At 41.6% G+C, this 25,406-nt stretch overlaps 1 protein-coding gene across 2 annotated transcripts in view; it reads right to left on the bottom strand.

Moving 5' to 3' along the window:
• Positions 1–25,406, bottom strand: part of MLXIP (MLX interacting protein) — a 966,103-nt gene that overhangs the window by 639,341 nt on the left and 301,356 nt on the right. For both annotated transcript variants that reach the window (XM_069214925.1, XM_069214926.1), the window contains exon 2: positions 820–926. In XM_069214925.1, coding sequence (XP_069071026.1) covers positions 820–926 — 107 coding nt within the window. The remainder of the gene's footprint in view (positions 1–819; positions 927–25,406) is intronic.

Genomic DNA, 25,406 nt, shown 5'->3' with positions numbered 1-25,406 from the left:
AAGTGTGCATGACGTTTGCAGAGTTTATTTTTTATTTTTTTAATGATTTTCCAGTAGGTACAGAGATCTGTTCACTTTTTGACAATATGTCCATTATTTGACAATGTGAATGCTGAAGGTATGATAGTATTCACTCGGAAAACCTCAATAAATAGATCTTTTAAAACACTTTGGGAAAATTATTTTATATATACAAAGAGCAAGAATAAAATTGAGTGAAGGAACACACTGCATTATTTAATTGAAAACAAGTAGGACCAAAAACCTAGATTTTGAAATAAAAACATTAACTGTAGGTAACAGTCACCACAATGCATTCTGGGGCACCTTGCTGCTTTAAATTACAGTATCAAATCAGCATTAAATAGGAGGCTGCACTGGCATTTTCGATTCAAAGCTGAGAATTAACAATCCCTACTTAAACCTTGTGGGTGATTTAGTTTTCTTTTTATCTTTATTTGCAATTATTTAAAGCAACAAATGTTTAGACAATGTTAAAGTACTGATTTTTGGCACTACCTTTTCTATTTTATGGGATCTATATTATGAGTTGGGATACTCGATACCTGAGTAATGAAGTTTCCATGCTGAAGAATATGTGAACTACAAACCTCAGAAGCCAGTTCGTGGTGAATATTAAGACCTACAAAGTTAACTCTTATGTAAAAGAACAAACATACTTTCAAATGTCTAGTGTTTTAAAACACAAAATATGATTTTACTTATATCATAATTAGCATTCATAACCACACCTCTCAGAAGAAACTGTAGCATGTAGCAATACATGTAGGAGTACAGTGAAATTCCAGAAATACTTACATTGCATATACCAAGCCCTCCAGATAGCATTATTCAACCGGATCTTGTCTCGCCACTGAAGTTTTAAGCCTTTGAAATTCTTCCATTTTGGGGATACCAGTTTTCCACTGAAACACAAAAAAGAGAAGTTAAATGGATCCTGTCACACTATTCATAAATGAATGTGATGCTTCTTTAACCCAACGTGTCAGGGAACCAATATTTCTGGAGTAAAACATTGAATGCGTATATGTAAGGAAACACAAAATCTGTCTTATTAACGAGTCAAATAGCTCCATTTTAATTTACTTTAATATTTTAATAGTCTTCAATATTTCTGTTTTACTGTATATGGCTCAACTTTAAAACATTTAGCAAAAATGTTTTCTTCTGCGGGAAAGAGATGGTAACTTAACAGTTAAAGTTACTTATCCTGGTTTTCTATCAAACCAATCTAGGATGAATTCATGAATATCTCTGCCTTAATGCTGGGTCCTTAAACACTTATTTTTCAAGAGATTTTCTTTTTGGAAAATCACTTGTTTACAATTAAACTATGCATGGGACAGAATTTAAAAAAGCAAATGTAACTAACCCGAGTAAGTACTGATAATATTTAACAATTCGCCTAACTTTAAACTGTTTTTGTTTTAAAAGTAACAAAATGTAAGGCATGTGATCTGACAAGCACAATGAGACTTCAGGCTGCCTACAGAGAAAAGAAGTGCACAGACTAACCAAGCTGGCCCAGAGGGCATGGTACCACATGTGAACTAAATACATCCTGAAGCTCTCTACCATGAGAGTGACCTATAAAGTCAAATTAAATTTCCACAAATTCTAATTACTAATACTCTGTGTGTCAATCATGGTATCACAATCTAGGTATTAGTGCTTTATAAAGAAGTGCAACGATCTTCAAGCTGTTGCAACTACATATTTCTGACTCTGACACATTTTAAAGTATGGCTGCAATAGCAGGTACCTTTTCTCTAGTTGAGTGAGCTCTACGTATACCCTAAAGTGATTTTAGTGTTTGTGGTATCACAACGATAAGCATTATACTATCCTTCTGGTAAATAAATAAATTATATATATATATATATATATATATATATATATATATATATATATATATATATATATATATATATAATACTTTGTTATATCTAAATGTTGTCTCCATGCTCTCTTCATATCTAGCGTGCAGAATGATGTCCCTTCTAGAAAAGATCGCTTTAGGAAGAGTACTGATACAGGGAAGAAAAGGGGACTCTGGAAGTCCAACAAACATACTGTTAAAATATGATACAGTCTCTTCAAAATTAAAAGGTGTATTTATTTAACAAGCAGAAGCATCTCCCCTTAGAATATCAGATGACATCACTGTATAGACAGAAACTTAAGAGGCAAGTAAGTAGTTATGTAAATCCTAAAAGTGACTTAGATTCTTTTTACGGATGGAGCAACATTATAGTCTATTACATCAAACACAAAAAGTGCTTGTACAGCTCACATCTTTAACTCCAGTTTTAAAAGTGTTCTCACATGTGACAAAAAAAACAAACAAGAATTTGCAATGCTATAGGTCTCGCATTTGTGAGAGTTAGAGCTATTGTTGTTATAAATGACAATTTCTCATGGATACAACTACCTGTGGATTCCTCACCTAATGAATTCTCACCAATGCGCAGCATTCGACGGAAACTTCTTTCCAGCTCTGCACGTCGGCAAGGACGTCACAATTGCCCGCCTCCACGCAGCTCTGTCTGACGTCATCGTGGCAATAAGAGGTCCCCTCCGGCATGCTGACGTCAGTTCCCTTTTTTCCGTGCCTTCGATAACGTTATTTCTCCAGCTCTTGTGTCGATTGCTGTTGAAAGGGATACTTTGTGTTTTCGGAAATGTCTGCTCCGAAGAAGTCAGGGTTCAAGCCTTGCAGAGAATGCAGAGGTCGTATGTCAGTTACTGACCCGCATAATGACTGCCTCTGGTGTTTAAGCTCGGACCACGACGTTCAGGAGTGTGGTTTGTGCCAGGAAATGAATCCTAAGGCTCTTAAGGAGCGCGAAGCCAAGATGTTTTTAGCCAAGGCTAAAAAGGAGAAGAGGCGTCACCATAGATCTTCGTCGGAGAAGTCGGTGAAGAGTCATAGGAAGCGGCGCCACCACGATTCCCGGCGTCGTTCCAGAGGAAGCCGTTCGAGGTCTCCATCTGCTCGGCGCCATAAGTCATGGGAGGTCTGCCCGATGGTGACTCCTCAGCCTTCAACTCCGCAGACTTCTCCGGCGCCGTCGGTCTTTGAGGTGGTGGAATCTCGGAGTGCTCGCTTTTCTCCGGCGCATCCGGATATCCAGAATCCGGCTCCACAGGAGTATCCTGTCTTCCCTATTCTGGGATCGGATCCAGCGGCATTTCTTAATGCCATGTTTCAGAACATGGCGCCGGGAGGTGGTGCACCGGCTGGCCCCACTGGTCCCTTGGCATTTAATTTAGGTGCTCCGACTCCTTATAGACCGACGCCGTTCATGCTATTCTGTCCGGCAGGGGACGCTAGTCTGGTGCCGGCTTTGCAGCCTTCGACGCCGGTGTCTATTCTGATGGAGTCGTCCCGAAGCCAGATGGCGTTGGTTGGTAGAGATCGGCTGTCCACGGCGCCGATGGATCCATCTCCGGCATCGGATGGGTCCGGAGATCGAGTGGTGACACCTACTTGACACCGTTCTTCGCCGTCCGTCAACTCTTTGTCAACGCCGGGGCTGGCAGCAAAGTTGCGCTCCCGAAGGAAGGCTCTGAGATTGTTGGAGGAAGGAGAGTACCGGAGACAACTCCTTGAGGAAGGGGAGATTGTGGAGCCCCTGGGTGACTTTCAGGGGTTAGACACTGCCAGTGGGCTGGATACTTACCCGGAATGGGATTTAGCCTCACCAGGGGAGTTTACTGAGGAGGCAGCCTCGTTTCATTCTGTGATAAGAAAGGCTGCTGATTTCTTAGATCTCCCGCTTCCTGTTGCCCAGGTCAAGACAAATATCCTGACGGAGGTGGTACATCCTGCTACTGCTGTTGCGGATCCATTGCTGCCTTTAAATGAAGCTCTCACGGATCCCATTGTCGAGGTATGGAGAAAGCCTGTTTCTTCATCAGCGGTGAACAGGTCGGTGGCCAGAAGATATAGATCAGCTCCAGGGGACCCTGGGTTCCTTTCGAAACACCCGTCTCCGGAGAGTCTGGTGGTACAGGCGTCTTGTTCATCGCGGTCTGCTCCTGGCTCCTTCCCTGGTGTGCCATCCGACAGGGAGTCCAAAAGGATGGAGCAGTCTGCAAAGAAGGTTTTCTCGTCCTGCAGCATGGCAATTAAGTAGGCAAATGCCATGTGTATCCTGGGTAGATACATTCATGCTGTTATGGATGCGGCTAAAGCTACGTTGCCTGATATGCCCCAGGACTTGCAAGGACTCCTTATGGATGCCCAGGCTGCAGCGACACAAGTCATACAATCAGGACTGGACACCACGGACTCAGTTGCTAGAGCCATGGGAACATCCATCACTACCAGACGTCATGCTTGGTTACGTACATCTGGATTCTCTTCAGATGTCCAAGCCACTCTGTTAGACTTGCCCTTTGATGGCTATAAGTTATTTGGCACTAAGGCTGACTCTGCGTTGGAGCGCTTCAAAAAGTGTAGGGCAACAGTGAAGTCCTTGGGCCTGCAAGTTGCTTCGACACCTTTTAGGTCGTTCAGACGTTCTAGGGTGTTTGGACGAGGGGCGTCCTTTTGAGGAAGATCACAGCAGACAGGCCAGCAGCCCTCAAGTCTCCCTTACAGATCTTTTAGGGGGCGGGGTAGGGTCCGCACTAGAGGGGCCACCCAACAGCAGCACCCTGCCTCTTCCTCGGGGGTGCAACAGGGGAAGCAACCCTAGTCCTCTAACCATTGCATCCCATGTATTTCCAAGGTTGTCTCTTTTTCTTCCCATGTGGGAGTTGATCACATCAGACTCCTGGGTCATCAATGTTGTGTGGAAAGGCTAAGCCCTTCCCTTTCAGGAGATTCCTCCCCCTTCCCTCCCCGTCTTTCCTTTTGTTCAGAAGACGATCTCCTGTTGTTATAACAGGAGGTTCTATCCCTATTGTCAAAAGGTGCAGTGGAGTTGGTTCCCGAGCAGGAGAGGGGTCAGGGATTTTATTCAAGGTATTTTCTGGTCCCCAAAAAGGATGGACGTTTGAGACCTATTCTGGACCTGAGGATTGGTTCCTCAAACAGGAGAAATTCAAAATGTTGACTCTAGCACAGGTGCTTATGGCGTTGAGCAAGGAGGATTGGATGGTGTCTGTCGACTTGCAGGATGCTTATTTCCATATTCCCATTCTCAAGTCACACAGGTTTGTGGTGGGGTCGCAACACTACCAGTTTGCGATCCTTCCTTTTGGTCTTACTTCCGCGCCTTGAGTCTTCACTATGGTGATGGCGGTGGTTGCAGCAAATCTCAGGAGGAAGGGAATAGCAGTATTCCCTTACCTGGACGATTAGTTGATCAAAGCCAAGTCTCCGGAGCTCGTGATGCATCAACTGCAGATGACAACCCAGTTGTTGTTCAGTCTGGGCTTTTCGATAAACGTGCCCAAGTCTCACCTGAGCCCTCTCAACGTCTCCTGTTCATAGGGGCAATACTGGACACAACATTGAATCGTGCCTTTCCTCCGCCACAGCGGATTCAGGACATTCAGGCGTTAATTCCAATGTTTCGAGAGGGAGCGGTTGTTCCAGTCCTCGAGGTCCTTCATCTGCTCGGTCTGTTCGCTTCATGCATTCTGTTGGTCACTCATGCACGCTGGCACATGAGGGCTCTTCAGTGGTGCCTCCGCAGGCAGTGGTTTCAGCACAAAGGGGATCTCGCCGAGTCAATAAAGATCTCCAGAGACACTGCAGCGGATCTACGGTGGTGGTCTGTGGACGGCAACCTTTCTCAAGGAAGGCCTTTTTCACTACCACCTTCAGTGGCCACGTTGATAACGGATGCTTCCACTCTGGGGTGGGGGGCTCATCTGGGGGATCTGGAGATCAAAGGTCATTGGTCTCCAGTGGGGCAGATGTTTCATATCAATCTGCTGGAATTGCGGGCGATATGTTTGGCTCGCAATGCCTTCCCTCCCTTCCCTTCGCGGTCAGTCGGTTCAAGTCCTGACGGACAACACAACCGCAATGTGGTACATCAACAAGCAGGGAGGAGTAGGGTCGTACCTTCTCTGCAGAGAGGCTCTGTGGCTTTGGTCGTGGGCACGGGACCATCGGATTTGCTTAATGACAAACCATCTGGCCGGGGTTCAAAACGTGCGTGCGGACAGTCTCAGTCGGCTCCTTACGGCAGATCTGGTCCTTTACATCTTTCAGATGTGGGGATTTCCCCAAGTGGACCTATTTACCACTCTGGAGAACGCGCACTGCCCATCGTTCTGCAGCCTCCAGTATCCGGTGAAGGAAGCGTTGGGGGACGCGTTTCAGATTTCCTGGAACGGCCAGTTGCTTTATGCGTTTCCCCCCAGACCCATGATTCCTCGGGTTCTGAGGAAGATTCACCAAGTCCGGGCCCAAGTCATCTTAATAGCTCCGGATTGGCCAAGAAGGGTATTCTCCAACTCTCACTGTGCCCTCCGCTCCATCTCCCTTACAGGGCAGACCTCCTCTCGCAGTCACAGGGGCAGGTTCTACACCCCCATCTCCAGAGCCTGCCCCTTCATGCCTGGAGACTGAACGGGGCAATCTTAGTTCTTTTTCTCTCCCACCGGATGTGGTGGACGTTATTTTATTGGCCAGGCGACACTCCACCAAATCTGTCTATGCGAGCAGATGGGCTAAATTCATTACTTGGTGTGGAGCGAGGCAAATTAATCTCTTAAGTGCCCATTTGTCGGAAATATTGTTGTTTGCATTGTCCTTGGCACAGCAAGGCTGTGCTGCTGCTACTGTCAAAGGCTATCTTTCGGCTATCTCAGCCTTCTTATGCATGCCTGATCAACCCTTTTTGTTCAAATCCCCTTTAGCATTGAGGTTTTTGAAGGGGCTTACCAATAGGTTTTCTCCCACTCCGTTTCTTATGCCCCAGTGGGATCTAAATCTGGTTCTAACCTTTTTAATGGGTTCACCTTTTGAGCCGCTACATTCTTGCCCTTTGAGATTTTTAGTCTTAAAGACTGTTTTTCTTACGGCCATCATGTCTGCAAGACGTGTAAGTGAGCTTCAAGCTCTTTGTGTTCGCCTTCCTTTTACGACCTTTCATGCGGACAAGGTGGTGCTGAGGACCAGGGCAGCTTTCCTCCCTAAGGTAGTGACTCCTTTTCATTAGGGGCAGTCTATCACACTCTCGTCATTCTATCCTCCTCCACATCCATCTAAGGAGGAGGAGAGACTACATCAACTGGACCCAAGGAGGGCCTTGAGTTTTTACATAGACAGGACGAGAGAGTTCCCCTTGGACGACCAACTCTTTGTCAGATACGTGGGGAAGGAGAAGGCTGTCCACAAACGAACACTGTCCAGGTGGGTCGTTCTTTGTATTAAGATCTGTTATTCATTAGCAAAGAAAGTTCCTCCTGTTGGTATATGAGCCCATTCCACCAGGGCTAAGTCGGCCACGTCGGCCCTGGCTAGAGGTGTTCCGGTGGCAGACATTTGTAAGGCTGTGACTTGGGCGTCCCTCCACACCTTTGTAAAGCATTATTGCTTGGACTCGGAGGTGAGGAGGGATGGCCATTTTGCGCGGTCTGCGCTGCAGAATTTCTTGGTATGATCAGTCAGACACCAACCTCTGAGGCGGTACTAATTTGGGACTCTATTCATTAGGTGAGGAATCCACAGGTAGTTGTATCCATCAGAAGAGCAAGTTACTTACCTTCGGTAATGATTTTTCTGGTGGATACACTAGCTACCTGTGGATTCCTCACAGTCCCACCCGCCTCCCCGTAGTCTGTCTGGTCATATCGAGATTTCCTTGGGCGTATATATATATGTATATTTGTATGTTACTGAATTATGAGAGGATATATATATATATATGTACATATATGTATTTGTATATATTTATGACTATGTATTTTCGCAGATATATATTGATATTGTTTGCAATTCTTATTTGTTTACCTTTTGTATAAAAGTTTTCTTAGATACAATCATAATGAATATGGAATGTCGGTATTCACCTGTTCGCCTCAAAGGCACGTCAAAAATGGTGTAAACTGACGTCAGCACGCCGGCGGGGACCTCTTATTGCCACGATGACGTCAGACAAGCCGTGTGGAGTCGGGCAGTTGTTACATACTCGCCGACGTGCAGAACTGGAAAGAAGTTGCCGTCAAATGCTGCGCATTGGGGATAATTCATTAGGTGAGGAATCCACAGGTAGCTAGTGTATTCACCAGAAAAAGCGTTACCGAAGGTAAGTAACTTGCTCGTCTTAACTATGCGTTTTGGTTTTAAGAAAAGTGGACGTATGCTAGGTGTCACAACACCCCTCCCAGGCTTGTTGCTGCAGGAGAGTGGACGCAACAAGGCACCCAACTTCGGAGCGTTTTTGCCCCATTCTTACAGACTGGATGTGATACCATAGAGATTAAACTTTTTCTGGTGTATTTACCTAAACTTTCATATCAGCAAACAAGCCACAAAGACACCTTTGTGGCATTTAACCCAGAGAACGAGGGGGTCAAAAGAGATAGAAGCAAAGAAAAGGGGGCAGCCATATATTTCTCTACTAAACTTTTAAATGAATTATTCCTCTACATTGGCAATACCAGCCGAAAACACTGACTGTATACAATAAAGAGGCAGTTTACCTGCAAATGAATTATAGCAATGTTTTAAGAACGGCACCTGCTTTGCAGCACTATGAAATGGTAGAACCTGTATTACCAAGCGCTATAAAAAAAAAATTGTTATTTCAAGACTGGCCCAACAGGCACCAAAGAACCCTAGGGGAGAGGATGTGGTGTGAGAGCCGTAGCTGACGAATTTGGAACTCGGGAACATGTTTACAGTCTGGGCGCCAGCTCAAAATCCTGCAATTCTAGGCAAGTCACTTAATCTCCACTTGCTACCAAAAATAAATGTGTTCTTGTGTAATGTAACCGGTGCTCATGCAAAGCACTGTAATACCTTTGTGTCAAGTTTGCGCTATATGAAACTGCCAAAAAATCTAAATAAAGCACTCAAATATCTTTGTGTCAAGTTAACGCTACATAAAACTACAACAAAATAAATAAATAGAAAAGAACCCCGCAGACATTGCAAAGAAACCCCAAGATGCCCACACCGACGAAGACAAAGAAACAACATACCACCATGAGCAAAGCAGTGAGGCAAAAGGAAAAATAGTGCGCGGACACAAAGCTATCTGACTGATCATGCAATAATCCATGTAACAGGGTCAGTCTCAGAGGCAGTAATTAAACAGCCTAAAGGTGGGAGAAACGTAAAGCATCTACCAATGACATCAAAGGATTTTTGAAAGACAGGCGCCTAGGAACAAATGAAAGAGGTGGGCGTGGTTAAAGTCCACAGAAAATATTACAGCAGGTTGAAAAGCAGTGCTTGTGCACTGCTATGCTCAACCTAAAAAAAAGGTCTGCCTAGGATCACGAAATTCCTAGGATCACGAAATTTCGACAAGCAATGAAGCTGTTATTGCTACTAAGTTATCTGGATTCACAATTTGAAATTTTGCCACCATATGTATCCAGTACTTAATGTCAGCCAGTGGTTACCTTTTGGGTCCATCAGCACTCACTTGTGCTTATCAAACATTCCTCGAGAGAAAGAGAGGGGGAAAATACAAAAACGGAAAATAAGAAAGAGAAGTCAAAAAAAGACTAACAAGGAAGAAAGCAAGTGTCTCCAAGAGTGAGCTAAAGGGGCAGGGAGTGACTGGCAGTAGATTACAGAGGCCCGAGTTGAACTCAGGCCAACGTAGCATTGGTATTCGGCAGGGGGCTATTTAACAGCACCGGCCTCTGCCTTTTGAGCAGTACTTTGGGCACTGCCTAACTCTCTTTGCTGTTTTACATCACAGGTCACTTTTTTTGTATTTTATTCTTGACGCACCACGAGAATAACTGGCAGAGATAAAGCAGACCAAACTCATGGCCTTTGGACCCAACTAGCCAAGCCAAGAATGCATTTATTTGGGGAGGGGGTCACCTCAAACAACTCTCCCACCCTACCAAAGCGACGTCCCTGCCACTGATTACTGCCCACTGCACTTGATGTATTGCTCTTAGGTGTGCATGGAAGATAGAGGAATGCTTTCCTTTTTCCGTTTTTTTCTGCACAGAAATTGAAACTCCCCATAAAAAAGCCTCTTAAAAAAAGAAGACATGTCAAAAACATAAAGACCACTTAAAAAAGGACTGCACCTCAAAAGTCGTACCTCCATTATGTCGCTACATGATAGAATAAGCAATGGTAGAGACAATAAGTGAATAAGTGATTGGCAGGAAGGAAGCCAGGCAAGGCCTGGCTTGAAAGGTAGGTGGTCTCATCCAGGGACTTATGTCAATTTTAAAGTGATATCTCTTAAAGAAGGAAATTTCAAACCAGTTGTGAAGAAGAGATGAACAAGAATGCTACTGTCATGCAGGTGTGTTTGGAAGTATTTTGGATTATCAAAAAGATTAGATGATGTGGCATCGTTAATGTGATTAACAAATTAAGATGTATAAAATAACATACTCTTATTTTTTCCTAGATTCTAGTCAGATTCCGGGGAACAAAACAAATAAGGTTGTGAATCAGGAAACAAATGTGGCACACTCACTCACTTTTGCATCGCTGGCTATTCAGTTTTCCCACCTGTAGATACACTTTCAGCACAAATGCATGGCTGCATAAAGGCAATAATTTACGCACACCTAGTATAACTGAATTACACGAAGTCATTCTTAAATGTCACAGAAATCTAAAACCACTATAAATGTGTAAAGGACAGAACGAGTGTAAATCTAGGTTGGCCAACACAACCTTATAAACAGGGCTAGCCCTGCAGTATTATTTACAGCTGAAATGATTTCATTTTGAAATAGGTTAAATAGCACTCCCAACATAAGCATAATTAGAATGTGTGAAAAACAACAAATGCTTGGCTATGTGTGCGTGTTATGTATTAAGTACAAAAACTATATGGATGATACAGTTAAGAAGAGCAGGTGATCATTTGTACGCATAAATAACAATTCAGTTTGGTTTACCCACTGCCAAACGGAGAAATGCCCCATTACAAAGCACTCAGATCAATAAAGCCATGCTTTTATAAATGAGTTATGTCCCAAAGAACATCTAAAGTGGCGATTACAGCACAATTGAGAATTATAAAAAAAAATGATCTACATCATTTGGCAGCATAAGAGCAATTTCAGGCTTCCTCAATCACAGCTTCTAAAAGGCAACATTTAATGATCTGCCTACGGTCTCCAACTAACAAAATATTTTAGTCACATCTTTCTTCCAAGCACATAATTCCATTTCACTGAGACCTACATATCATTTTTAACAATGTTGCAAGTAAAACGGTATCACAGAAGGAGAATAAATGGCTATCAGTGTAAGCAGTTCCTTTTTTTTTTAAAGGGTGTGCTGTTCAGAAACCATGTTAATCATCCTGTGTCAGCTGTACTACCTTGCTTCCAGCCAACCATTCAAATAAAGAAAAAAATCCGATGAAAGTGGTGGACCAAACAGTATTCGTTGGTTTGACCGTATATATATATATATATATATATATATATATATATATCTTTATATATATATATATATATATATATATATATATATATATATCTTCCAACACTCCTTCAAATAACAGGAGACCCAGGACACCTCCAAGGTGCAAATCAATTTATTTCAGCACACAAATCCAACGCGTTTCGGCAACAGCCTTACTCATGGATACATCATTGTTACAGTGCTCCAAGTTAAAAAAACATATAATACTAGACATAAAAAACAGACAAAATCTCAGATCCCCACCAAAGGACTCAAAATGTGGCGGCCATCTTAAAGTGCATCTATAAGTAAATTTCACAGTAGTTCGTACCATAGTTCTTTGGAAATATGACTCTAATCATTGTTCAAATCCATCAAAATCTTTAAATTAATGAGATATCATACTTCACACAATAAATAGAGTAAAATTCAATTACCAAAATACAAAATGTAAATAGAATAATTCATTACACTATAAAAGTTTGTTAAATATAAATATTTTCAAAATTTAAAATTCAATATATCACTCATAAATCTTGAATAATACTACCTGTGCTTAAATTATTCACATTTCATCCTATACCATCCAAATAGACCTGTACATTTGCACAAAACTTCTGGAGGATCGCATATTGGTATATGAAACCTATCTACCCAAGTGGGTAAACGTACAAATTTTACTACTGTGAAAATCTTATAGAACCCAAAACCTATTTTATAATAAAAATCAATAAAAATCAAAAGAATCACCCCTACTCCACGTGATCTATCAACCGGCCACCTAAACAAAATATCGATTACCCTAGATGGATGCTCAGCTCCTCACTCGAATTCAGCCCTACAGGTTCCAACGTTTCAAAGTCTATTATATATTTAGACTCTAAAACACGTAACAACCTCTCTCTATCGCCTCCCCTTCTACTCGTCCTTATTTGGTCAATAACTACAAACTTTAACAGATTCTCATTGCCAAAGTGGTGGCTGAAGAAGTGCCTAGCTACTGGATAGTTTTTATCCTGGTTCTTAATAGCTCGTCTATGTTCCAAAATTATTTTCTTTGCATTATGTATTGTACTGCCCACGTACAATTTTTCACATGGACATATCAGACAATATACGCAATAAGACGTATTGCAATTGTAATTACCTCTAATTACAAAGCTGTCTAACCTTCCTGGAACATTTAGTGTCTTGCAACTATTGCTGGTCTTGCAGGCTTTACACTTCATACAACAGAAGAAACCTTCCATTCTCGTATTCTGCATCCGTCCTATCGATGTTACCTCATTACGACACAGATTGTCCTTGAGATCTGTTTCTCCTAAACGTTATTTGGGGATTGTCGCTGATCCAGTTTACCAATACAGGGTCCGTCTGCAAAATGTGCCAACTCTTCCTCAGTATTGAGCGTATTTTATACGACTGATTGCTATACATTGTAATGAATCTAATGGACTCACTTCCCTTCTCTTGCCTCTTGTTAGTTCCATACAAGACATCATCTCTATTCAATGTCACCACTTTACGTTTGGCTTGATCGATCACTTTAGCCCCATAGCCTCTATTCCTAAACCTCTCACACATCACTTTACACTCTTGGTGAAAATCAGCTTCCTCACTGCAGTTCCTCCGGGCTCTCAGCAATTCTCCAAACGGAATACTCCATATTAGAGTCCCCGGATGTGCACTGTGAGCACTTAGCAGACTATTACCGGCCGTTGCCTTCCTGTATAATTTGGACACTAATTTACTGCCCCTCACAGAAATTTCCACATCGAGGAACTCAATACACTTCGAATCCAAATGCTCCGTAAATCTTAGGTTACACTTGTTAGTGTTCAAATCTCGCACAAATTGCATAGCTGCTTCCTCATTACCCCTCCAAATTACAAAAATATCGTCAATAAAACAACACCACAAAACCACATTGGTATCGAATTGGGTAATCTCTTCTGTCACCTGTTCCTCCCACCAGCCCATAAACAAATTTGCATAGCTGGGGGCAAAACAGGTGCCCATAGCTGTCCCTTGCAGCTGTTTGTACAGATGACCATCAAAGATGAACACATTGTTCTTAAGACAGAACTCGATCATAGTGCACAGCATTTCCGAATGGAAGAAGAAAGACAGTGACCTTGCTCTGAGAAAATGTCTAATAGCTCTCACCCCCAAGCCATGATCTATACTCGTGTAGAGACTAGTCACATCTAAAGTTAACAGTAAGAAGTCATCTTCCCATACGATACCCTCAATGATTTTTAAAAAGTGTGTGGTGTCTCTGACATAAGAGGGTATTGATTCAACAAAGGGACGTAAGAAAAAATCAATATATTTTGATGTGTTTTCCAGGAGCGACTCCATAGCCGAAACTATAGGCCTCCCTGGTGGATTCACCGCATCCTTATGGATTTTGGGGAGAAGGTAAAGAACTGGAATCTTCGGATGGTCACACTTAAGAAACAGGAATTCATCCCATTCTATCATCCCTTGATCTTTCCAATCTATGAGCATATCAATATATTGCTCATTCATTGATTTAACATCTCCCCAACTCACTTCTTCATAACACAAAGTGTTGCTTAGCTGTTTTATTCCCTCTGACACATATTTGGTGGTATCTTGAATGACTACATTGCCCCCATTATCGGATTGTCTAATTACAATGGTATGGTCTTCTTTCAACTTCCGGAGGGCTTGCCACTGTTCACCTGATAGGTTGCTATTTCTCACATTCGTCACACTATATCTCAACTTCTTCAATTGTTTAGTCATTTCTCGCTCAAAGACCTCAAGGGCATCACAATGAATGGCAGGTAGAAAGGTAGATTTTGGTTTAAAATTGAAAAAGTGGTACCACACTAAGGTTAAAAAGGGTGAGAAAGTGGAGGTGGAGTCAAATGTGAGTAATCTATGTATCTCTGATATTGATGTATTACATACAGCAATGGATTTATGTGAGGGGATGGTTCCTCATGAAGATCCTATCCTAAATCTGATGGGAACTGGTATTGCTTTAAACAGCAACTGCCCAAGTAATTTTAAACCAAAATCTACCTTTCTACCTGCCATTCATTGTGATGCCCTTGAGGTCTTTGAGCGAGAAATGACTAAACAATTGAAGAAGTTGAAAGAAGACCATACCATTGTGATTAGACAATCCGATAAGGGGGGCAATGTAGTCATTCAAGATACCACCAAATATGTGTCAGAGGGAATAAAACAGCTAAGCAACACTTTGTGTTATGAAGAAGTGAGTTGGGGAGATGTTAAATCAATGAATGAGCAATATATTGATATGCTCATTGATTGGAAAGATCAAGGGATGATAGAATGGGATGAATTCCTGTTTCTTAAGTGTGACCATCCGAAGATTCCACTTCTTTACCTTCTCCCCAAAATCCATAAGGATGCGGTGAATCCACCAGGGAGGCCTATAGTTTCGGCTATGGAGTCGCTCCTGGAAAACACATCAAAATATATAGATTTTTTCTTACGTCCCTTTGTTGAATCAATACCCTCTTATGTCAGAGACACCACACACTTTTTAAAAATCATTGAGGGTATCGTATGGGAAGATGACTTCTTACTGTTAACCTTAGATGTGACTAGTCTCTACACGAGTATAGATCATGGCTTGGGGGTGAGAGCTATTAGACATTTTCTCAGAGCAAGGTCACTGTCTTTCTTCTTCCATTCGGAAATGCTGTGCACTATGATCGAGTTCTGTCTTAAGAACAATGTGTTCATCTTTGATGGTCATCTGTACAAACAGCTGCAAGGGACAGCTATGGGCACCTGTTTTGCCCCCAGCTATGCAAATTTGTTTATGGGCTGGTGGGAGGAACAGGTGACAGAAGAGATTACCCAATTCGATACCAATGTGGTTTTGTGGTGTCGTTTTATTGACGATATTTTTGTAATTTGGAGGGGTAATGAGGAAGCAGCTATGCAATTTGTGCGAGATTTGAACCCTAACAAGTGTAACCTAAGATTTACGGAGCATTTGGATTCGAAGTGTATTGAGCTCCTCGATGTGGAAATTTCTGTGAGGGGCAGTAAATTAGTGTCCAAATTGTACAGGAAGGCAACGGCCGGTAATAGTCTGCTAAGTGCTCACAGTGCACATCCGGGGACTCTAATACGGAGTATTCCGTTTGGAGAATTGCTGAGAGCCCGGAGGAACTGCAGTGAGGAAGCTGATTTTCACCAAGAGTGTAAAGTGATGTGTGAGAGGTTTAGGAATAGAGGCTATGGGGCTAAAGTGATCGATCAAGCCAAACGTAAAGTGGTGACATTGAATAGAGATGATGTCTTGTATGGAACTAACAAGAGGCAAGAGAAGGGAAGTGAGTCCATTAGATTCATTACAATGTATAACAATCAGTCGTATAAAATACGCTCAATACTGATGAAGAGTTGGCACATTTTGCAGACGGACCCTGTATTGGTAAACTGGATCAGCGACAATCCCCAAATAACGTTTAGGAGAAACAGATCTCTCAAGGACAATCTGTGTCGTAATGAGGTAACATCGATAGGACGGATGCAGAATACGAGAATGGAAGGTTTCTTCTGTTGTATGAAGTGTAAAGCCTGCAAGACCAGCAATAGTTGCAAGACACTAAATGTTCCAGGAAGGTTAGACAGCTTTGTAATTAGAGGTAATTACAATTGCAATACGTCTTATTGCGTATATTGTCTGATATGTCCATGTGAAAAATTGTACGTGGGCAGTACAATACACAATGCAAAGAAAATAATTTTGGAACATAGACGAGCTATTAAGAACCAGGATAAAAACTATCCAGTAGCTAGGCACTTCTTCAGCCACCACTTTGGCAATGAGAATCTGTTGAAGTTTGTAGTTATTGACCAAATAAGGACGAGTAGAAGGGGAGGCGATAGAGAGAGGTTGTTACGTGTTTTAGAGTCTAAATATATAATAGACTTTGAAACGTTGGAACCTGTAGGGCTGAATTCGAGTGAGGAGCTGAGCATCCATCTAGGGTAATCGATATTTTGTTTAGGTGGCCGGTTGATAGATCACGTGGAGTAGGGGTGATTTTTATTGATTTTTATTATAAAATAGGTTTTGGGTTCTATAAGATTTTCACAGTAGTAAAATTTGTACGTTTACCCACTTGGGTACATAGGTTCCATATACCAATATGCGATCCTCCAGAAGTTTTGTGCAAATGTACAGGTCTATTTGGATGGTATAGGATGAAATGTGAATAATTTAAGCACAGGTAGTATTATTCAAGATTTATGAGTGATATATTGAATTTTAAATTTTGAAAATATTTATATTTAACAAACTTTTATAGTGTAATGAATTATTCTATTTACATTTTGTATTTTGGTAATTGAATTTTACTCTATTTATTGTGTGAAGTATGATATCTCATTAATTTAAAGATTTTGATGGATTTGAACAATGATTAGAGTCATATTTCCAAAGAACTATGGTACGAACTACTGTGAAATTTACTTATAGATGCACTTTAAGATGGCCGCCACATTTTGAGTCCTTTGGTGGGGATCTGAGATTTTGTCTGTTTTTTATGTCTAGTATTATATGTTTTTTTAACTTGGAGCACTGTAACAATGATGTATCCATGAGTAAGGCTGTTGCCGAAACGCGTTGGATTTGTGTGCTGAAATAAATTGATTTGCACCTTGGAGGTGTCCTGGGTCTCCTGTTATTTGAAGGAGTGTTGGAAGATTTATGAGGGCCTCTCGGAGCCCACCCAGGACCGCTGTGTGGAGTTCCTGCAGTCTGAGACTTTTTTATGTGAAATATATATATATATATATATATATATATATACGTATATATATATATATATTGTTTTCAATTACACATACCATCACCTCCAACTATTTAGCCAAACATCACTTTTCCCTCCCTTTTCTTCCCACGGTCAAAATCTTCTAAAACAAAAGAGAAGAAGAGTAGGTGTATTCCATGGACAGAAACAATGCCACCCTGTGTCTACCGGTATGGCAACAAGCATGACCTAAGATCTATTCTATGGTTAAAAGTGAGTTGTACATCTTCTGCTATAAGGCGCATCACCACAAGATTCCTTGGGCATAACAATTCCTTGTACGCAGGCCAGTAGTGCTATCAAATGGGCCCATCTCGCTTCATAGGATTTAACTCTAACATCCACTGATAAAGTGACCTTCTCCATGGTCAGGTTATAACTTCCGATTAAAACATGTTTGTTGGTGCAGTTGTTTCAAAAACGTTAGTATCACCTGCACTGTCGTAAGGTTGCTTTAGCTAATTATACAGGCATATTATTTTAGCCTTTTTGAGCTTAGGCCTGCAGCTTGTGCCCTTTCATCTAGATACATGGCATTTTATTATTTTAGCAAAGGCTTCGTTTAGTGGAGCTGTTTTTATTGTTTTATAAGTTGCCTTTGGCACAGATTTTTGTTATTCTTTTCTTGCACAACATTAACTCTGTGCTTTCTCCAAGGCTGACTATGATAAGCTTATTAGTTATTGCCGGCACAAAGGGTTCATCGAGTCCCCAACCCTTATCCACAGAAATATACGTGTTGTCATGTCAGGGCTGTTTCTCAGACAATCTGATGTTTTATTACAAAAAACACCTCACTGCCCCCCTTTACGGAGAGGGGATTTCCAGCCAGTTGCCGTCGAATGCTTCATGTCGACTTTGCAGTTTCTGCTGAGATCTGACGCCTCCCCTGCCCATATTTGGGAGGACTCTCATTAGACCAACAGACCTCTTCTTTACCTACAACCACAGGTATGATGGGTTCCTTCCAGGGGGCCTGATGGGCAGATTAGTGCTTACACTGCCATGTTCTTGCATAAAGTATTAGTAGTGCCAGTAGGGATTCTCGAACCATTAGTGTGACAGTATGGTGGGACTTCTCCTATGTTTCACTCTACTAGTCACTCTTTTGTTTTTATTGTGTTGTATCATCCTCATAATTGCAATACATGCTTTTTTTTTTTTTTACATAGAATGCAGTTGATTCAATAAAACTTATTGAACCTAGTCCTGCTTCTGTTTGTCTTTGCCTGTATGAGATGCGTGTGACTGAGAGAAAGGGGTACGATATGTTCCACCACGGTTTCCTTGAGAAATTTGTTAAAGGGGCTGCCACAAATCACCTTTACCTTTGGGTTCCGGTGATGAGCTGCTAGCTGGCTGGAAAGGTTAGGCCAACAGCTGGCACATGGCGCAGGATCAGATTCAGTCCATTGTGCTTGGTGGTGCTTCCACCCAAATCCAGCAGTCTTGTTACCTTAACAGGAGTCACTTTACGATATGGCACCGCCAGCAGGGGTTCGGCACTGAATTACTGCTCTCCCAAGTATCCATGTCTCATTATATGGTAAGAGATACCCTAATTACCTTATACTGAGACGTCCATGGTATTAGGGATATCCTCCTCAGCTAAGATAGGAAGCACCTATTTATTGCCGTAGGTTGTTCAAGCTTGAACCTTTAAAAGGATTAAATCCCCAGTTGCTGTTCCTCTCTCTGAATCATACAATACTCTAATATTGAAATATGGCGGAACCCCAGTGGGTTGTAATTGCAGCAAATATGAGGCTTCCCCTCACAAATTATTTAATAAATAATGGCCTTACAGAGGAGGGAGGAGCAGTTACATTCGTAGTTGAGCCAAATCCAGCATATAGAACTGAAATTTTGTACTCTTGCGTCACTTTTACAGCAGTTGATAGGAACACCTTTCCTCAACACACTCCTGCTAACACACTTGCACAATATAGAGCATATGCATATTTAGAAATACCTTTATCTTATCAAGAACACCAAAAAACACCTACCTCACGTTTCACATAATGTTGGACTAGGTCCTTTGAGTAAGGAAGGTCCTACATGGCCACAGCTGGCCACATATACACCACACACTAATGCTAATACACTGGCGGTAGCAGAAGTGCACCACCTATATAACGATTTAGCACAAGTACATAGACGCTTAATACAGTTTGTAATGCAAACATTAGACACTGCCCAAGTGAGGGCTGCTGTAGCGCAACCACAAATAGTAATGGATGACATTAATACTGCCGCATTTCATTCAATCACGAGTAAGGTACCCACCATGAAGAAATTCTGTTTTTGTTAGCACAACAAATAAGTGCTTTGAAAGCAGTATTTCCCCATTCAGGACTCCATGATAAACCTAGAACTCTCACAGAGTGCTTGGTGTTTGGGATGGTTCCCTCAGTGGATAACTAATACATGGGGTTTAGTATTTGCTGCACTCTATACTACCGCACATGGTACACCAGTGCTTTTGAATCTTCCAGAAGTGTTGAAACAAATTCAAGATGAATATGGGGCTGCCCGGCCCTAGGCCTAGGGATGCAGTTAATTGGCAATTTTGCCACATTATCCTCATTAATATTTAGTAATCTTAAAGGGGGAAGCAGTAGCTCTTGCTGTACGCCAGTGGCTCCGGCCAAAAATTATTGCTGAAACCTATCCAAGTGTAGGTCAGGATAGTTTGGGAGCGACACTGAGTAAACCACAATTACAGGGTAAATCCAATAAGGATTCTACCAAGCAAGTAGAGGGTTCTAAAAAACACTGGGATAAACAAAAACAAAATAAAGATAATGCAAAACAAAGAGGAGAATCTCCAAGCCCTGAAACCTCTGAGGAACGCTACAATCTTAGAAACAGTGATAGTTAAAAACTCCTCATAGATATCAATATACTGATACATGCCAATCTTGTTCCTTCCAGGACATGCCAGATAAAGTGAGAGAGGTGGGCTTTCTGAACAACAAAACTAATATGTGAAACCAAGAAAAGATTCACAAAGTATCTCAGACCTTTCCATAAAAAAGGAAGAGAAACCTCCCAAACAGAAACCACAATTTAAAAAGAAAAAGGTAGCTGTGATTTCGACTAGAAATGCCACACATATTGAGAACTCCTACTGAGGAAAATGAAGTGGGCACTGACACTGCTAGAAAGTCTGGCAAAGGTCACAATAGTTCACCGGAATCTTCAAAAGCTTCTTGATGCAACAACAACTAATGACTTTTTTAGAAGATGAAACACCTGACAGGCGCATCTCCACCCAGACAGGGTTTCTAAAATAAAAATACAAATAGAAGACATTGAGCGTACAATTAAATTATTATTTTGGGAGAGACTGACTACAAATTATGATCTCCTCCAGGCTGAAAAATACTGACCACCGGAATTTGTCTGTAAGCTCCCACTAGGGAAAGATGTCATTATTCCATCTTTCTCGCACCTGGTTCCTGCACAGTCAAGGGAAGCTTACATTTCAGATTGGGCATTGGGACAAGCCCCTAGGCTGTATCACTACGTTGAGACTCTCCCTACCACAAATTTCCTATTAGATCCCAACCGCAGCCTCAACCTTAATATCCCTTAAAGCACGCGGATAAAGCACCAGTGAGAGAAATACTAAAACAACTGGAGTAACAGGATGTAATTGAGTCCTGTGGCTCACCAATGAATAAACCCTTGTTTCCTGTAGGTAAACCAGACCATTCATATGGAATAGTCTGAGATTATAGACCCTTAAATAGTTATACACGAACATTTGCTATTCAAAATGCACACAGCACAGCATTCATTAACAATATAGTGCACAAAAAATACAAAAACCCCTAGATATTTCTAATGGGTTCTTCTGCCAAAATATAGCACCTGAAAGTAGGGATTTAACCTCATTTAGCACATTAGGCTTGCAAAGAACGTTTAGTAGCTTCTAAACAAGGGCATGAGAACAGTCCTAGACTGTTCTCAGCACATGTAACATCCATCCTACACAACAATGACCCCGAGGCCTTGTCCTATGCAGATGATAGCTACCTTACAGATGGCTATTTCATGAAACAGTTAAAACGGGTAGACCTCATTGTGTCAGGATTTGCTGAAATAAGCTACAAATTCAATAAAAAAAAAAAATTGCCTTACTCAGTGTCCAGTTTCTGGGATACAAGCTATCTGATGAAGGAAAGAGCGTGGCTCCCCACTTTCTAGAACAATTCATACAATTACAACCACCAAACACCATTTAAAAGCTGCAATCATTATTGAGCTTTTTCAACTTTGGCATAACTTACATCCCAGACTATGCATAACACATGAAACCATTATATGATTTAATACGTCCCGACTCTTCAAGTAAATACTGGACAGTCGGACACACACACATTCTGCGAGCACTGCAACAACATATGCATGAAGTAAAACATTTACATACATGTGAAAACAAAACAAGCTTGGTCATCAGAGTAATTGCTGGCGTCATCGGATTCACCTAGGTAACAGTCAAAGAAGGTGATACCTTACCTATAGCATAAAATCACACCTGTACTCTACAGCTGAACAACACTTTGCTCCCACTGAAACTTTTTTGAGTGCTGTTCAGATGGCTGTCATAAAAGAGATATCTGATCCGGGGAAACTCATTAGTGTCATAACCCCCATACCATACCTTGAGGCTATCACAAAAGCCAGTCTTCCAAACGCAAAAGCATTACGTCCGCGATGGGTACAGTGGGCAACGTCTCTGACTGCCACTGATGCAGACTATGTATTCGACCCAAAATTTAAAACTTAAGAATTTCTCCAATACCAGTTTGAATACCCAGTACCAACATACACACTGCCTCCGTATCAGTATCAAATGCTAATCTATACCGATAGCTCAGCAATAGTGGCAGTAGGCACCAAACAATAGTACTCTGCAGCCTGTGCAGCTGTGAGTGGTGTAATGAAGAATGGAAAATTCCTTCCTCAAAACACTTACACGCAGACCCTAGGGGACTGCACAATTGCAGAGCTTAAGGATCTTGTATTGGCACTGGAACATAGGGATCCTGAAAAAGCTAACACTAATAATGTGCGATTCGTACTACTGTGTCCAGTCCTTTAATAAATATCTGCATTACTGGCGCCAAGAGGGGTTCAAGGATTTAAAAGGGTACACCATTAGACACAGATTATTGTGGGGGAAAGTAGCAGATCTAAAAGAAATATTATCTAATGCCCATGTAGTTCATACATTGGGTCATCAACGTGTAGAAGTACACATGGCAGGCAAGTCAGCAGCAGCCACAGCTTCTGTTGCGGCGATTATTCATTTCAGGACAAGACTGGATGATGAAACACTGGCTAGTGTGAAAGCTTCAGCTGATAGCAAGCCCTTGTCAAAGATGTATCCTGCTAAAGGTTCATACCACCTAAGTGCCCAAAACATTGCCTTTGTAACAATACCAGGGGTGGGTGACTGTGTGATCCCCAACCAAGAACAAAGACCAGCGTTGATAAAAAAACAGGGCATGAGAGTGTTGCTTCTGGCCATGCAGGAGTGGCGGTTATTTCCTTATTGTAAAAACGTTATTGATGGCCAGGTCTTTATAAACAGGCCAAGCAGTATGTCTTTTGTTGTGACATCTGTCAACAAATAAAAGAATCCATTGTGCAGACACCCCTCCTGATTTCCAACAAACCACTACAATGTGTTTACCTAGACCACTGTTGTCCTCTAACACATGATGGTGCATACAAATACATCTTAGTCCCTGTTGACTCTTGCTCCAGATTCCTATGGGTGTGGCTAAAATGTTCAGCTGACGTTCAAGCTATTATTAAAGATTAGCATGTCTTTATCGGGACATATGCAGTTGCGGCATTTCGTTGAGACCAAGGCCCTGCCTTTGCCTCAAGGGCATTCAGGGACACCCTGGAGACATTGGGGGTCCAACTGCATTTCTCATCTCCCTTTCATCCCAACAGTAACAGTACTGTGGAGCAAAAGAACAGAAACTTAAATCATTCCTTACTAGCAAGCGTACTAGGGATGGATCATAGTTGGCTTAACCACAAATATGGAGTCCAAAGAGCACTTAATAATCTGCCTTGAAGGTCCCTGGGAGGGCACACCCCATATGAGGTTCTGTTCGGCATACCTATGTATGCCCCAGATCTCAATTGCTCTCGCACGGTGGCGGCAGACATCTTTTGACATAAATGAACGTGTCATTGTCTTGCAGTAATTACAGCAGTCCCATGATGAAAACTCATCTACATGTGCCACCTTGGGAATGAGGTATGCACCAATAACACTGACCGTCTGTATTCCAAACATTGGGTAGCTGGTTCAAGGAAAGAATTATGTAAAAAAAAGAATTTGGTCCTTTATATCGAGCACTGGCTCCAGTCCTGGGAATACACAGTACAAGAACTGTCATCTTTCCACCACTGCCTGGTTCTAAAGGAAACTGCTTTGTTTCAATCAACAATGTTAAGTTACACCATGGGGTCGGTCCTGCACATCAGACCTAGAGGATTCCTGGGTAGTTCCCGATCCTCCTCTCACTACCAGCCAGGATGTACTGTTACAAGTTTTGAACAACAATCCTCTATAGGTCTCAGCCAACAATGCTGAAACTTCACCAAGCTTGGGGAGGTTGGAAAATTATCTTTCATTAGTACCAGTAATCCCTTCTGGACAAGAAACATCCATACTTCTGAACCATGTTCTTCATATTTAACACAAACTGTTGTTTATTACAAACCACCAAGGGACACATCTGCCAGTTCTCTTTTTTTAACACCGGCTCCAGCCTTTGTACGAACTGCTTCTGGATATTTTGCTGACATCAATGATTCTTTCACAGATTCTTCTACGTTTTCTGCATCACCTGTTTTAAGAGCACGTAAGCTATTCACAGACCTTAAAATTAACTATCTGATTCGTCCAAGGAACTACCTGTGGGTCCCGTTAACTGTGCTTGCCTTTCTTCTGTGGATTGGCTTTGTCATTGTTTGCTTTTTATTGGTACATGGTCATTATCTTCCTGAAAGCTCTGCTGTTGAACTGGTGGATGAGGTCCTAAAACCACATTTGTCTTCCCATAAGTTCCGAAGAGACTTGTCCCTAATGAACATTTCAGCCACACCGATTCCTGATGGGGTTGTTTTGAATAACGTATAATTTTACGTCTTTGGGGCGACAGATCTCTCAAATACCATATGTGTTTAAAGTTTCAAGGAATGATGTAATAAAACTGGCAGTAGTTTCTGATGATAGGGATGCAAACAGTTGATTCTATGCTTTCAGAGCTTGAATATTATACTGTATTTGAAAGTGAAGATGTCTATCAAACAACTGCAAATTATGGTGATATGTTCTGTTACAATCATTACGGACACCGTTTTATACATAAAGCCAGCATCCGGGGAGATGTTTATAATTATACACAATGGAAACATTGTCTGATCCCGCCAGTGGGGAGTTCTAAAACATATATGGAAAAGTTTGCATATTATACTGAGCATGATGTCAAAAATGCGGAGTCTTATCATTTCAAGTTACCGCCAATGAAAATGCAAAGTATTTTGTTAACTGATACCAGATTGATTTATTCTGATTTGTTTCCCAGTTGGAGATAGAAGGCTATGAATATTGGTTTGGGGAACAAAAGATTGGCAAATTCAGGGAAGGTTGAAGCATGCCTTATTACGTTGCAAATGATATTTTTTAAACTAAACTATACAGCACACTAGTTGTCTAGACTTGAGCGAAGATTAAGGAAATGAATGTGCCCAGTATTCCTTCACTAGCTAAACTTAATAATTGTAAAAAAAAAAAAAAATGTCACTGAATAACAGCTCGATAGGTAAAGAAAGGAACATTTAAGAACACTTTCAGTACATGAGAGGTGTTGTTTGTGACAGACAGAAATGGTTGTCATGCACGTTATGTAAATTCCACAGGGGGCTTTAGAATGAGCCGACTTGACCCTCGTTACATACTATCACAACACTCTGACATCGTCACCACA

This window comes from Pleurodeles waltl, chromosome 11, assembly GCF_031143425.1.
Source record: "Pleurodeles waltl isolate 20211129_DDA chromosome 11, aPleWal1.hap1.20221129, whole genome shotgun sequence".
In the NCBI taxonomy this organism is placed as follows: Eukaryota; Metazoa; Chordata; class Amphibia; order Caudata; family Salamandridae; genus Pleurodeles; species Pleurodeles waltl.
This window is presented reverse-complemented; position numbering and strand designations above follow the sequence as displayed.